General features: G+C 45.4%; 1 protein-coding gene across 3 annotated transcripts in view; it reads left to right on the top strand.

Moving 5' to 3' along the window:
* The window catches only part of ssbp4 (single stranded DNA binding protein 4), an 84,887-nt gene that overhangs the window by 53,256 nt on the left and 19,407 nt on the right, over positions 1-12,224 (top strand). For all 3 annotated transcript variants that reach the window (XM_040040088.1, XM_040040089.1, XM_040040090.1), the window contains one exon: positions 8,809-8,898. In XM_040040088.1, coding sequence (XP_039896022.1) covers positions 8,809-8,898 — 90 coding nt within the window. The remainder of the gene's footprint in view (positions 1-8,808; positions 8,899-12,224) is intronic.

Below are 12,224 nucleotides of genomic sequence, written 5' to 3'. Positions count from 1 at the left end.
GTGTGTAGTACACGCACACTACAGTTGTCTCAGAGTGAGTCCATGTAATTCAGTGTGCGTGTGTGTGTGTGTGTGTGTGTGTGTGTGCGCGCGCGCGTGTATTCATATACTTGTGGGGACCAAAATACTGGTCGCCACATGTTTGAAGGTATTTTTTGAGACTCAAAATGTGGCTTTAGTGTCAGGGTTACAATTGGTTATGGTTATGGTTAGGTATTTAATTTTTCAGGGTTAGGGGCTATGGAAAGCATAATGTCAATTAGATGTCCCCACAAGATATGAATACCCTACATGTGTCTGCATGCGTGTGCACATTTAGCCTGTGTTTTAGTGCATGAAGGTAAAATCCACTGATGCTTTTATTCATCTGCCTAACAGAAGTTTGGGTCATTCCTTCCTTTATAATTTATATTCTGTAACTTTTTGTGTTACCAGCTTCATCTCAGCATTTCCCAGAATTACATTCTGCACAGCCCAGACAGCGGCTGTGAACCTGTTGATTTTCTGCTGTGGTGTTCTGGTTTTTGTTTTTTGTTTTTTTTTGCTTGGAGATGGCGGAGGAAAAAGTGATAATGAAAGCCATGGCAGAGGTTGAGGTTTTGTAGCTGAAAATAGGGAGCACCTCGCCTGCTTGGCAAAAAAGCAACATGGCTTTTGGCTGCATTGCGTTCTTGGTGTAGAGAGGATGAGATGTCTGCGCCTCCTTTATGAGGGATTGCTCGCCGTCTAACTGTTGAATCTTGGTGTTAAAGGGCAGCTGATGAAAGACACAGACGCGCGGCGCCTGACACGCTGTAGATGTGGGACTGAGCTGTAAAATGTAAATAAATGACAAAGATTTATTTACATTTTTTGCAAACACTGAGAGAGAGCCATAAATGCGACACATATCATCGGGTCTGGCTTTTTCCGGGGATGATCTGCAGCCCTGTCTGACCTGCACACCTGAGCATCTCACCTCAGGAAATAGCCAGACATACTTCAGAGGGTGGAAGGATGTATGATAAAACCTTTTCTCCTATCTCTGACAAATACTCACACACCTTTCTTTCTCTGTCTATTAGGTTTTGTTTCTGAGCTCCGAGCGTTCTATTATTCCCTAATTAGCAGCATTAATAATCTTCAATTAGGCATTTAGCTTTGTGCACGTGTAACTCCTCATCCTTTGCTTAAAGTGTGTATGCGCGTGCTCGCCGACAAGCGTCATCGCCGACAAGCGTCATCGTGGCACCCTGTCCTCTGGTTCTGTCGTGGCTTTCCACCCAACACCAACTGTCTAATGAGGGAGTGAAAGGCCACGGGCGGAGTGGGAGGCAGGGGCTGAATATCAGTGTGTGTTTGTGTGTCTGCACACAGGTTTGTGTGTGTAATTAAAGAGAAGTGCCAGCAGGGGGGACCGGTGTCAGAAAGGGTCACCAAGAGAGCAGCGGGCCATCGCCAAGCTTTGGTCATTAACTGCCGAGCGCCGGTAAAGGCGTGTGAAGGTACACAAGTGTATGTCAGGAGGCCAGGAACTAAATTAGTCTCCGTAAATATGTGTTTTACTTAGTTTATCCGTGTTTGTGTCACATTTCACTCAGAGTTTAGCTTTAGCGTTGAGTTAAAGACTTCATAAAGTATGCTGCGAGTCATTTTCAACATGTTTTGTTTATTATATTACTTTTATTATTAATTTCATGAGATTTCTGCGAGCCCAGTGCAGCACTTTTAGATCGCTTGTTTTGTACTAACTACAGTCTTAATCACAAAGAGAGAAAAAGATACATTTGGTCACGGTTGGTTGTTACGTTACCCCTTTAAAAAATATTAACATTGTGATATATCAAAGAGATATATTTACTTTTCCTTCTGTTTTTTAAAATAAGATACAAGATGGCAGCTTCTTCTTCCTCCTCCTTTCGAGGTCGGCAAAATCCTCTTCCTTCACACTGACAGCGGTGATGTCAGTCAGCCTGATTTGATTGGTCAGATGGTCAGACTGGAGACAAATATTAGGTTAACCGGATCCTCAACAGAACCACTTATTTTGGACATAAAGCCATAAAAGTGATCGTCCACAAAAAACGTGTATCCACACAGCAAAGGTCATCTGGTGAAAGTTGAACCAGGCTGTTGCTGTGCGCCTTTGTTCCTTAATGCAGATGAGACTAAATCCTCTTAAATCCTCCCCGATTGTCCGACTTCTCGTGTTTTTGGTGATGGCGCCTTGTTCTCTTTGCATAATTTGTTTTTTATTATTAAGACTGTCAAGGACCAAAGCTAAAGTAAAACTTTAGTAATACATTGAAATGATCCAGAAAATGCTAATTCCTCCCGATTTACGTATAAACATCAAACAAAATTTCTGTTTTTGTTTGCTTGGCTTTCCTTATTTCAGGCTGTTTGTTGGTCACGTGGTGTTCCCTCCTCTTCACTCTGTCAGCTGCCATCCACAGAGAGCCACCGCATCAATATGATGTTTACAAGAGGCAGCAGTTGACGAGGAGAATAGTCTGTGTTTCTGCATTTGTTTGTTTCATCTCACTGTTTGTGTCTGCGTGTGTGTGTGTGTGTCCACAGTAATTTGTTTTCTTCCCTGACAGGTAGTGTGTGGATTGCCATGGGTTGATTGGTTATCCTGAGAGGTGTAGTGGGAGTTTAGGTGTGCGCTCCGGGGCTGCGTTGGGAGATCCGGGCAGCGTCCCCTCTCACAGAGCTTTCCCTCTGGGCTTCCAGCTCAGAGCAATAACTGGGTAGCTGGGAGGCTGCTCCGGGCGTCTGGGGCCCTAATGTTGGGAGGAGATGGTTCAGAGACAGGAACAGTGCGAGGAGGAGGGATGTGTGTGTGTGTTTGTTTGTGTGTGTGTGTGTACTGCGGGGGGATCCCAAGCAGATTTGTTTACCGGTAATTAATTCACCTGATTGACATAACAGCTGCCAGAGCTATGGGAAGGCAACAGCATATGTGTGTGTTTGTGTGCAAGAACACCCCTGTGCATACTTACCATGCAGATTTTTCTGCATACCTGGTGTGTGTGTGTGTGTGTGTGTGTGTGTGTGTGTGTGTGTGTGTGTGTGTGTCTGCACACAGAGCAGACCCAGCCATTGAGGGGATTTCCATGTGGCAGGGTTTGGAGCAGGGTTCCTGGCAGAGCGACCCGGCAGTTCTCTGTCTTCCATCGATCGGAGCCGTCTGTCGGCCAGCAGCACCGCTCACACAGAGCTGCCTCGCTGCTAATCTTTATAGAGTTGACTTCACTGACAGTTATTGGAGCACTTGAAGCTGAGGGGAGGAGAAGGAGGCCCGTGACAGAAGGACAAATGGGAGAGATGGGAGGAGACGGCGATCGCAGTGACAGTCAGCAGGGTTGTGAAAAGTAATTCCTGGTTTGGTTTGCACACGGGCCACATGAAACCAACAGGAACTAAATACATAGACACATAACAGATCGCTCACTCTGGCGTGAGACACGCGTGTGCAAACACATCTCTGTGTAACTCTACGTGAATGTCAGCCATAACCGAATCACAAGGCTGCGCTCTGTCTTCGTTGTTTACATTAACAACTTCATCTCACCTGCTCTTCAGCAGCTTATGCTTTTTTGTGCAGCAGACAAAGAATGAAAAATAAAGCGATGCCCTGTTTTGGGAAACACGAGCTTGGACTGGACTCTGTTACTCTGTGTGTGGCTGCATGCGTGAACTTTGTGGTCAGAGGAACTCGGTTTGGGCGGTTTCATGTGTTTCTGCGTGAGTACAGTCAGGTCAGGCTAAACCCTTGGAAACGGAAATAAACACAGGCTTCCACACAGATATTCAGACACACTCACACAGATACTAACAGGTCAGTATCAGTGTTGTTGTGACCAGCAGGTAGCAGTGTGTTGGCCTGCTTGTCTGGACCCAGATAACGGCAGATCCATTACCCCCTGGAAGCTGAGGTCTGATCACTGGGCAGATAGAGCCGCTCACTCACTGTCTGTGGACCTAGCCGGTTAGCCAGCCTCCACCGTGGCACTAAAGAGGATCACAACAAGGGGCCAAAGGAGGGAAGACCCCCTTCTGTTAGAGGAAATTGTCAAATGCACGTCCTCCGATAATGCCTCTCTCGCATCTCGTGCAAGGCGGCGATGGTAAAGATTGCCGTGGTTATGTCACATCATGGGACACCTCAAAATGGCAGCTGCTGGTCGTCTTATCGCTCATTGGAGAGATTCAAGTCGTCTCAATTATAAACGCTAAGACAAGAAACTGAAATATGAAGTTTATTTTCGTTATTTAGCCTTTGTCTCAATCACAGTGCTGTCTGTGTTATTATAGAATGACAAGATAAGTCTGCCTTTGGAACTCCTCTTCTGGCTAAAGAGGATTACAGTTTGAGAAATGCGCTCCTTTGTTTTCTTGCTTGAAGAGTTACACGGAAAGATTTATGCTCCTCTTCCAGCTGAGCCTCGTGTGCTGTTCTCCCGTGTTTGCTGAACTTACTGGCTTCTGGCTTTAGCTTATTTACCAGAAAAGATATGACAGTGATATCAATCTATTCGTCTAACTTTTGGAAAGAGTCTTTCCAACAAGTGAAACTACAGCGTTAAACAGATGCACCTCACAGACACAAAAAGACTTCAGATGCTGTGAATCTCGTCACGCATCAGCAGAGACGAGAGAATATCCTTAACTCATTTAGCTCATTTGCAAAACATGGAGGCGGCATGGATGGATGCAGGGTTAAGAAATGAAGATGTCGCATATCAATCGTGTAAGTTCATTAGTTACAAGTGAACCAAGAGAAAACGTTGTGTTTGGGCAAGACGGGATCACGAAGTAATGTTATAAAAGTGGCGTATTGCAGGCGTCACTGGTCGTAAACGTTTCTGCGGAGAGTCGCTGTTTCAGTCGAAAAGCTGGATTCTTGGCTCATTTTTGAAATAATGACCAAATTCACAGTCAAATTTTTTGATTGTAGCCTGGAAGAACGATTGCAGTGAATTTGGCCTATTCATGAAAACGCGTGTGCTGATTTGGACGAGGTGATGGCTTTTGTGCATCAGCAACTTCAACGCAATGGACTAATGCAACAGCATCGCCGCTTACATCAGCATGGCTCTTGTGCGTATGACATCGGTGGGTATTTGTGATGAAGTTATCGTTTTATAATCTCCGAAAATATTTTGTCTTGTAACTTTGCGAGGCTTTGTTTCGCCTAGATGCTCCACTTTAATCTCAGAGAACAGCTGAGCTTTTTCGTGACTGTATTCTCTCTGAATATTACCCTCTCGCGGCTTTGTAATTTTTTTCAGCCTACAATGGGCCTAATACGTGTCGTAGAAATGCGGCGCTGATTATTGGCTGGCTCGGTGGGGATGGAGAGAGAGCTGAAGGAGAGCGACGGTGGTGAGGAGTTAGCACTGTGGAGGTTTTGTGTATCGGGTTTGTTTGTGCGGAGGGAAGAAAAGGAGAGAGATAGCTGTGGCAAAAAGGGCAGCAGCTATCAAAAGCCACAGGCTGCTTTAAACTCCACGTCTGTTTCTTTTTCTATCTTTTCCTCCTCTTTCTCTTCTCTCTCTTTCTTTTTGCTTTTCTCTCCCTCCACCTATCGCTTTCTCCCTCTCTCCCTCTCTCTGCTCCCTGGCCATGCTGATGATTGACGGCCTGAGGGTTTTAATGGGCACTGGAGAGCAGGAGCTGAGGTCGGGGTTGTCATGGCAACTAGGAGAAGGGGCCTTTTGCTGCTGCTTCACCTGAGTACTGTGGAGCCTCGTTGGCTGGCTGAGGCAGGCAGGCTCGCGCGTACGCACACACTCACTTGCCTCACACACACACACACACACACACACACACACACACACACACACACACACACACACACACACACACACTCGTCACACGTACTTACATGCCAGCACCACTTCCATTCACTCTTCCTCCTCCCTCTAAGATGTCCTGCTGTCTATCGAGCTATCTTCTCTTTTCCTTTTTCTCATTCTTATTTCATCTTCCTATTTTCTCCCTCCCTCCCTCCGCACGGCCGTTAAAGCGCTGAGACAAACCGCAGTTGGTTAACCGTGCGCACGTGTGTTTGTGTTGGTGTGGACGCATGTATGTCAATATGTACAGTATTCAGCCCATTGTTTTTGCTGCCCATTGTTCAACAGGAGAAAAAAGTGCACCACTGCACACTTTACAGTCTCGCGCCCTTATTTTTATTTTACAGTTGCTCCATCAATATGGCTCCTAGAAGTACAGAAGCCCAAATTATGCACAAAAGAGTCCCTCACCAAAACCAAGTAACAAGCAGCGACTTCTTTTCGCAGTTCACACACTCCATCTTGATTCAGAAAACACTTTTTTTTTTTTTTTTTTAATCCTGCAGTGATTATTAGCATAATCAGACCTAATAATGGATCCATTCAAACCCTCTCATACGCAAACACACACACAGGCTCGAGATCTGAAACAACACAAATCATCTGCCACAATCATGCTTCTATGGGACCCAATCTGTTGCTTAGGCCAACCCCATTACCTGACCTGACCTGACCTGTCGGACCCCTTTCAACCTGGGAAGCGATTGCTGACTAAAGCCCCGCCCACACGTGATGGTCGGGGACCTTCGAGGCTCTCATGTCCTTCACGGTAAAAAGTAATATTGTGAAATTCGGCTACATACCAATAGTGTGTGCTCATATACAGGACTTTTTCTTTCCATATTTTAACTACTCAATACTCTGACATTTTTTATGCATCTTCCTAAACAACACATCCTGATTTGCTCTGATGGTCAAAAAGACTAGTGAGAATTTCATGTTTTTATGTTTAATAGTTTTCCCCTTACTTGCACCTGTTTGTGTCGCTGCTGAATGGCTCTGGTCTCTGGTTGCCGAGTTGCTGCTCGTTGCTTCCTGTGTGGACATCGTGGTAGCCTCTGGGGACAATGGACAACTACACAAGACTTCCTGTTCCATCTGCTAATCACTGTTTACAAATACAGATGTACTTTAAAAAACTGATTAACTGTTTACAGACTGTAGCCAATGATTTTGAGATTGTTTCTGCGGGACATCGGTGTGGTTCACCGGGTTAAAGCTAATACTAAAGCTAACTGCATATTTACCCCGGTCTTTCTCCCACCTTTCTTGTCTTCTTTTCTCTGTCCTGTCACATGAAGGCTAAACAGACTCTTTGGGGCCAAAGACTTTGTCCCCCTGTCGCAGATGTCTGTGAGACTGAGTCTCATTTAAGACGTGAGTTATTTGGCATTTATGCGTTAAAAGAAACATTGGGAGAGTTCACATGCTTCCCAGGCCACCAGGTCACAGTGGAAGGAAGAAAAATGATGCTTAGCACTTATTATAAGAGGGGTGAGTGTCCATTTTTTTTAGCTGTGTGCTGTATTCTTTATTTTAAGGTTTGGAAGATCCTCTTGACCTCTTCCTCTTCGTGCTTGTCTACTGTTGAGGCTGGAAAGAACTGACAGTTCACACATAGACCTGAGAGTAATATAGAAGCATCTGTACTAAGCTCTTCTTCACTGTCTGACCTCTCCTCACCCTCTGAGAGAGCTCTCCAGCTCTTCCTCTCTCGGCCCACTTCCTATTGTTTGCCAGCCTTTTCTGTTTAAATGTCTCCCCTCTCTCCTTTATGCCTTTCTCTTTCCAGTTTTGGCCTGGCCAGTTCTTGCCTTACTTCTGTCGATGCCACATCCGTGCTCTGTCACGGTTGTTTTCAGAGCCCCACAGATTCACACCCTTTTGCCGCTGCAGTTTTTGCATGCGCGATTGTGCGTGCCCTGCCTCGTGGCCCCGGGGCGTGCTAGTTAGTGTCTGGGCTGTGCAGGTCAGGCGAGGCACGGAGGGAAGTGAGCGGAGCTCCGGTTACAGTGGGGGAAGGGCTGGAGGAGAGCGCTGTGTATGTGCATTTGTAAATTATGTGGATTTGCATCCATGTTCAATAGCAGATATTGAGGCTTTTAATTGGTTATGCTTAATCAAAAGACCCATGGTTATAGTTAAGGCCGTTAGATTGTATTCATCTTTAAGAGAAAGCAACAGTGACTATTTTGGTACACCCGTCCATCCTCCACAGCCTTTGGAGTAACAACATGTCGTGTCTGGAAGACATTAAGACGGGCTGCTTGTTAGATGTCAGGGTATCTGTGCGGTCTTAGCTTTTCAGTTCTTCTTCCACAGGAATCATTGCAACTTTTTTTAATTGCTCCTCGCATTGCCCTGGCCATGCCAACGATGAGCTGATGGTCGGCACGACTGAGGCAGCGCCACATCTGTCTCTTCTCCCTGATGTTTAGCATCATTATTACTCTGAGAGAAAAGATTAAATACAGTCTAAAATCAATACAAGTCATAGATGCATTCAAGTGACACATTTATGCCCTGTTTTTTTTTTTTTTTTTTAACTTTAGCAGTTATTGGAAAAAAGTGCTGTCCATTCATAGCGCAACAGGGAAACTAGTTTACTCCAAACCCACAGAATTCCTTCCTTAATGTTCCCACTAAATTACCATATTTGCATTTTGTTTTTGTGTCCATCGATTGGTTTATCACAGCGCCCAGACAATCATATCTCCGTCAGATATCGTGAGATATCTGTAATTGCTCCATTTGCTCCAGAAAGAGCGCAATCAGGGTGAAAAAAAGGAAAAAAGTTTGATGGCAAATCGTTTCCGAACAGCGCGTATCTCTTTCTATTAATTTCGGCAGACACAGGATTGTTTTAACACCTTGCCGATCGCTGATTGTCCCGTGACTGTGTGTTAATCCGCTGAAGGGAAATGCAGAGGCTTTTATTTTGGTTTTGTTGTGGTTGTTCTTTCAGAGCGCGGCCGCTGCTCCCAGTCCAGTGATGGGCAACATGCCACCCAATGATGGCATGCCAGGAGGACCCATGCCCCCGGGCTTCTTTCAAGTAAGAAAAATGACCTTCCGTCTGACTTCATCCCTCACCCACCCCCACAATCACCTCCAACCATCACCCCTCCCTTAGCCATGGCTAAGCCTATCCCTCTGTCTCCTCCTCCTTTTTTTAGCCTCTTTAGCTGTCCTAATCCCTGTCCAGATGTGTTCCCTTCTCTGTCTCTCTGCGTCCATCCCATATGTCCATATGCCCGGGATGTTAACTCCTGGTGCTCTGTCTGCTGCTCTAGACTCTACCCGTAGAGTTTTCTGTGTTACCGTGTGCTTTCCAGAATATGAAATGCCTTTGCAAGTGAAGGAGGTGTTGGGTTTGCTGGGAGGGGAGGAAAAAGCAGAGTGAAGAGGAGGCTATTTTCTCTGGTCTGTGTTGCTTCACTAATTCCTCCTGTCATCACTGTTCTCTGAGGGCTGTCTCAAAGGCTGACGAGGTCACTCGCACTCTTTTCTCTGTTTCCGTCACTCTCTCATATTCAAATGAGGACATATAGGAGCCTTATTTGACACTGTGACACACATTAAACTCGTAACATTTACAAAATTGAGGTTTTAAAGTAACTGTACCCCCAAAGATATGCTGTGAATTGCTGAGGGTGAGAACAGGAAATCTGAATTGGCTTAAAGCAGCTTTTCTACAGCAGACAGTTTGAGTAAGAAAGAAGTCACCAGCAAATATGAGATTTTTCACATTATACCACGAGCAATTCAGGTGAAACGCCTACGGAAGGAAGAGGGCATTCATCCCCTGCAAAAGTTTGATGTTATTTAGCGAAACCCTGGACATCTTCTTGTGGAGAGGAGCCTTTAAAGGAGTAGTACAACATTCAGCCAACACAGCTCCATTTACTGACAGTTTCCACGCAGTCTGTAGGTCACGTAAAGGAGCTGTCAGCAAAGACTTAAAAGTAGGTTGGCAAACCTGCACCAAAGCAATCGCAAGGTTGTTTTTGGTGGCTTTCAACGCAGCAGCCGAGAGCAACCCTTTCCCTCTGGTCTGTAAACGAGCGTTTTTCCCTAGCGACCATTGGTTGCCAAGGAGTTGCCGACCGGCTGCTGAATTTTATTGGTTAGAGTTTGGAAAAAGTCCTCTCTGTCCAAAGATAACAAAGCTCCTTCAATCGCTAATGCTAGCTAGAAGGGTTGTCCTGCTAACCATGTAAGATCAATAACTGTCAGCAAAATATTGACTATATAATATTCAGTCACCAGATCCCAGCCTCGTGCTCACATTGGTTGATATATATATATTCTTTTAAATTTAATTAATTTTCCTTAAATTAATAAACAAAGATGTTTATTAATGCATTTATTGTTATTTTATTTTTAAAGTTTTATTTTTGAGATTTTTGTTTGTAAATCCCTGTGATGTGTAAGAGTCTTGCTAGCGTCTCAGCCATTTAAAGACTTTCTCCTGAGTTAAACATCAAACACAGGAGTCGGCTGACCAGGCAATGCAATAAAATTACAATACGTCTTTAAGAATAATACTTTACTTTATTAATCCTTTGTGAGTATAATTAAACATGCTCAGTGCTGTAAGCATGCTGCACAAATTTCCTCTCACTCTCTGTCTATAGCATACCTGATGTTTCCATATGTACAGTTTGAGTACAGCCTGTTTTTTCTTGTTTGATTGGCAGCGTGTCATGTTCTGTGTGTGTGTGTGTGCGCATGCATGTACATGCTGGGGTGGTAGAGAATGTTAATGATGTATGAGCAGTGAGCAGGCCAGGGAGAGAGCTATCTGATGGTGTTGCGTGAGTGACATTGCTTTCCATAAATAGACCCTGTGTGCAGGGCAGACAGACAGACAGACAGGATGGGCAGAGAGGAGGAGAACAAGGAGGGATGGATGCTGTATTCACTTTCATCTTTTCTTCTCTTTTCATCCATCCTTCTTCTCTTTCTCCTCCCCTCTTCAGCTCAGATTAGCTGAGCAAAGCAGGAAAAGGTGAAGAAAACAAGAAAACAAAGGTGCGAGCACAGAGCCTGCACAGTGCACCGAGACAAAATGCTCCCAGTGCCACTGCAAAGATTTCCCTAAATCAAGCTCACACTGTTAGTGGTACAACAGCACCCTTCAACATGAGCCAGAGCCGAAGCCCCGCTCATTGCTTTCTGTAGGTAGCTGACATTAATTCCCCATTGAACTAATGGCTGCGGTCCGCGCTGAAAGTGCAGGCTGCTGAGAATTCTGCATTGCATTTGTTCATTCAAATGAAGGGGAAGCTGTTTCACCCCCCCCTTCGCACACATTGTTGAAATTGTGCTCGTGTCCTCAGTCACTCCTGAGATACGGTTAGTCGAGTGGACCACAGTCTTGCCGTAGAATTGTGAATGGATTACATCGAGCTAAGCGAAATTTCCTCGGCGTTTCGGTCATTTCTCATCTGAACTCTGGGTCGGCTTCCTTTCCCACCTTCTCCCTCTCTCACCTTCTCCTTCACACGCCAGGTATCCTTCTTCATGACATTTCTTCACTCTCTCCATTTCCCTTGTTTTTGAAACTATTATTTCTCACACGCCGCTTCAGTGACACATGCTTACTCACCGACTGTGTGTGAACTGCTCGTGTGTGCTGTGTGTGTGTTTTTTCCCAGTTGCTCTAGCATAGCAATTAACATAGGTGACCCCAACACTGTTATTGGCTCCAGTCCTGGGAGAGAGGGATGAGGGGCAAAGACAGGACACTGGAGGAAAATAGAGATGGGAGGAGGAGGGTCTTCCTTCATGTTATCCTAATGTGTAGCTCACAGGGTGAGCCTGGCATTCGGGGGTGGGCGCGGGGGGGGGGGGGGCATCATTTAGGCAGAAAGACAGAAGAAGAAAGAGAATAGAATAAGTGTCTACACGTTTGGTGTGTAGTCCTTCGTCTCTCAGCAGAAGTCCATCGCTGCTGCATCATAGCCCTCTGGGGAGGGCAAGCAAAAGGGGAGATGACACGGGGGAGGAGGGGGGGAGGGAAAATTAGGGACGAGAGGCAACAAGGAGAGATAGAGGAGGGTGGAGGAGGGGAAAAAGAAGAGGACAGTGAGATGTCAGGGGAGTCTTTCCAAAATCTTTTTTTTTTTAAATGAGAAAATGAACATTAAATGATCTGAAGCGCCTCACTCTCGAGCTGCTTCTGTGATCTACACACGACACGTAACGCAGTCAAAAACACAGAGCGCACTCTCGTAGGGGTGTAAACCAGCCGGGGTGGGGCATCCTCTCTCTACTAAACTGGAATTGTTCCTCTTGCCAAAAAAAAAATAAAAAAGAGGATCGAGAGTCAAAGGCTGTGCAATTTACGGCAGGTAATTGCAGCTCTTCAGGGACAAC

Source organism: Simochromis diagramma, unplaced genomic scaffold, assembly GCF_900408965.1.
Source record: "Simochromis diagramma unplaced genomic scaffold, fSimDia1.1 OVJJ01000026.1, whole genome shotgun sequence".
Taxonomy (NCBI): Eukaryota; Metazoa; Chordata; class Actinopteri; order Cichliformes; family Cichlidae; genus Simochromis; species Simochromis diagramma.
This window is presented reverse-complemented; position numbering and strand designations above follow the sequence as displayed.